The 2500-nt window shown below is 44.5% G+C and overlaps 1 protein-coding gene across 6 annotated transcripts in view; it reads left to right on the forward strand.

Annotated features, from left to right (window-relative positions):
* cspg5a (chondroitin sulfate proteoglycan 5a) overlaps positions 1-2500 on the forward strand; it is a 21072-nt gene that overhangs the window by 17192 nt on the left and 1380 nt on the right. For 4 of the 6 annotated variants that reach the window (XM_060861606.1, XM_060861608.1, XM_060861607.1 and 1 more), the window contains exon 5: positions 660-716. The exons of the other annotated variants lie outside the window; for them this stretch is intronic. In XM_060861606.1, the coding sequence (XP_060717589.1) occupies positions 660-716 (57 nt within the window). The remainder of the gene's footprint in view (positions 1-659; positions 717-2500) is intronic. 6 annotated transcript variants of the gene reach the window in all.

Below are 2500 nucleotides of genomic sequence, written 5' to 3' on the forward strand. Positions count from 1 at the left end.
GAACAGTTCAGCCAAAAAGCTCCATAAACAGCAGCTATCTTAGCACACTCTGCTCACTCTTAGCACACTCTGCTCACTCTTAGCTCACTCTGCTCACTCTTAGCACACGCTGCTCGCTCTTAGCACACTCTGCTCACTCTTAGCACACTCTGCTCACTCTTAGCACACTCTGCTCACTCTTAGCTCACTCTGCTCACTCTTAGCACACTCTGCTCACTCTTAGCACACTCTGCTCACTCTTAGCACACTCTGCTCACTCTTAGCACACTCTGCTCACTCTTAGCACACTCTGCTCACTCTTAGCTCACTCTGCGCACTCTTAGCACACTCTGTTCACTCTTTCCTTTTCTGGTTTCACTTAACATGAGGAAACTAGCTGTGTATAGAAGCTTAGCACCAGCCTGCACTAGAACTGGTCCAGGGAGACCGATCTATCGTCTAAACGTCATCTTAAAACTGTCTCACTGTCTCAGGAGAAGAGCTAAAGCACAAGCTCCTCTAAGTCCCACTGTCTCACTCACTGTCTCTGTCTTCTCTGTCTTTCTCTCTCTGTCCTACCTGTCTTTCTTTAACTCTCTCTCTCTCTCTCTCTCTCTCTCGCTCTCTCTCACTGGTTGAGTATATATGAGGTGTGTAATATTCTGCCCCGCCCCCTTTAGAAAACGATGAGCAGATACACCTGGGAGTGTAAGACCAAAGAGGAGCCGATCTGTGAGGTAAGACTCCGCCCCCAAGTCAATAAAGCCCCGCCCTAGAAGCCTCACCCACTAGCTGTGAACTCATAGTGCTGTTTTCCTCTCATACATCTGCTCTGAGCTTCACAATGAGAAAGAAACACAAAAACACACAGTTTAACACATTGGAGCGTGTCAGCGGGACAGAGCGCTGTTCTTTCTACAGAGTTTTAGAGAGTCACAGTCAGGTGAATTGTGTAACAGTGATGTGAAGCGAGTGACGGTGATGTGAAGATGTGAAGAGATTCAGAACAAGTCTCAAATTTTTCCCCTCAATCTGTCCCTCAATAAAAAGCGTGGATTCACCGATCTGACCTTCAGACAGGCTGAGACGTAGAAAGAGATATTTATTCTCTCCTGTAATCCTCCTGGAGCTCATCAGTGAAGAGAGAGTGAGAGAGAGAGAGAGAGAGAGAGAGAGAGAGAGAGAGAGAGAGAGAGAGAGAGAACGATGGTGTAAATAAAATGCACACTGTGAATGGAGATAAGTCTCTAAGGACAGGACGCATCTCTGAGCCTCTTTAGAGCTGTCAGCTGAGATCTACAACCTCCAACGATCAATAAAAACTGGAGAGCAGCCAACACACACACACACAGTAAAAGCAGGTGAATGGTTCTTCACACACACACACACACACACACACACACACACACACACACATTTCCTCCTCACGCCAACAACCATAATACATTTTTACAAAAACTCTTTTGTTATTTTGTCACAGAGGAAAAGATGCTCCTTTTGTGGTCCCCACTGAAACCTCGTGTCCCAAACGTCCTGCCTGAGTGTCTCTTTATGTCCAACTGTGCTAACCTGAGCTAATTACTTGCTAGCATGGGAGATTAGCATGCTACATAAAATCACAGAGAAACCACAAACAGATCGATTTCCAGCCCCATTCACTTTGTGCACTCAGTGCAGTGCATTATGGGTAACACACTAAGACCACACACAGAGTAGGAACACCACAACGTTGTTTTTATGATGCTGGTTATTCCACAAAGAGTTTGTTAATGTATTGCAGAGGAGCTTCAACTTCACACAGGAAGAATCGGAAACGAAGAAATATCCAGAAATGGAAATAAATCCTGTGCTCTCTATTCCAGGGTCTTGCGTTTTATGCAGTAACACACTGTAAAAGTGTGTGTGTGTTTCTCAGGTGGCTTTATGGATCATGGGGTCGTTGCATGTGTGCATGAAATTTGGTGTAAATTTGCTTGCTAATAAATAAGTACCCCCTCCATCCATACAGCCCTGAAACACACACCTATGCTGCACTTCCTGTGATGAAGTCGATCAGCTCGTCCTGCAATGTGCTCACATTCAGCAATGAAACAGTTCTATATACTGCTGTGGATCTCTGTTCTTTTTAAACGCTTTAATCACTTTCGCACTCCTGGACAGCAGGTATTTAAACTGGGCAGAACTTTCTCTTTCATTTTATTACCTGTTTAATAAAAGTGTTGGTCTAAAGGTACAGTCCAGAATTTGGGATTAATGAGTGTTACTGTATAAATCGTTAAAGCAGGAGATCAGATTCAGATGCAGTGGAGGGGATTAGACATGTGCTGATGTTCAACATCCTGATATCAGATATATGACCTGAGGAGCGTCTAAACACACCGCTGTACACGTTTCACCTCCTCACGCTTAGATGAGCTGAAAATAACTTTCTAGATCAGATGATTGTTGCTATGGTGACATCTCTGGTACCCACATGGTACGTAACATCTGTTAGATCGGACACTTTTCTGGACACAACACT

Source organism: Tachysurus vachellii, chromosome 25 (assembly GCF_030014155.1).
Source record: "Tachysurus vachellii isolate PV-2020 chromosome 25, HZAU_Pvac_v1, whole genome shotgun sequence".
In the NCBI taxonomy this organism is placed as follows: domain Eukaryota; kingdom Metazoa; phylum Chordata; class Actinopteri; order Siluriformes; family Bagridae; genus Tachysurus; species Tachysurus vachellii.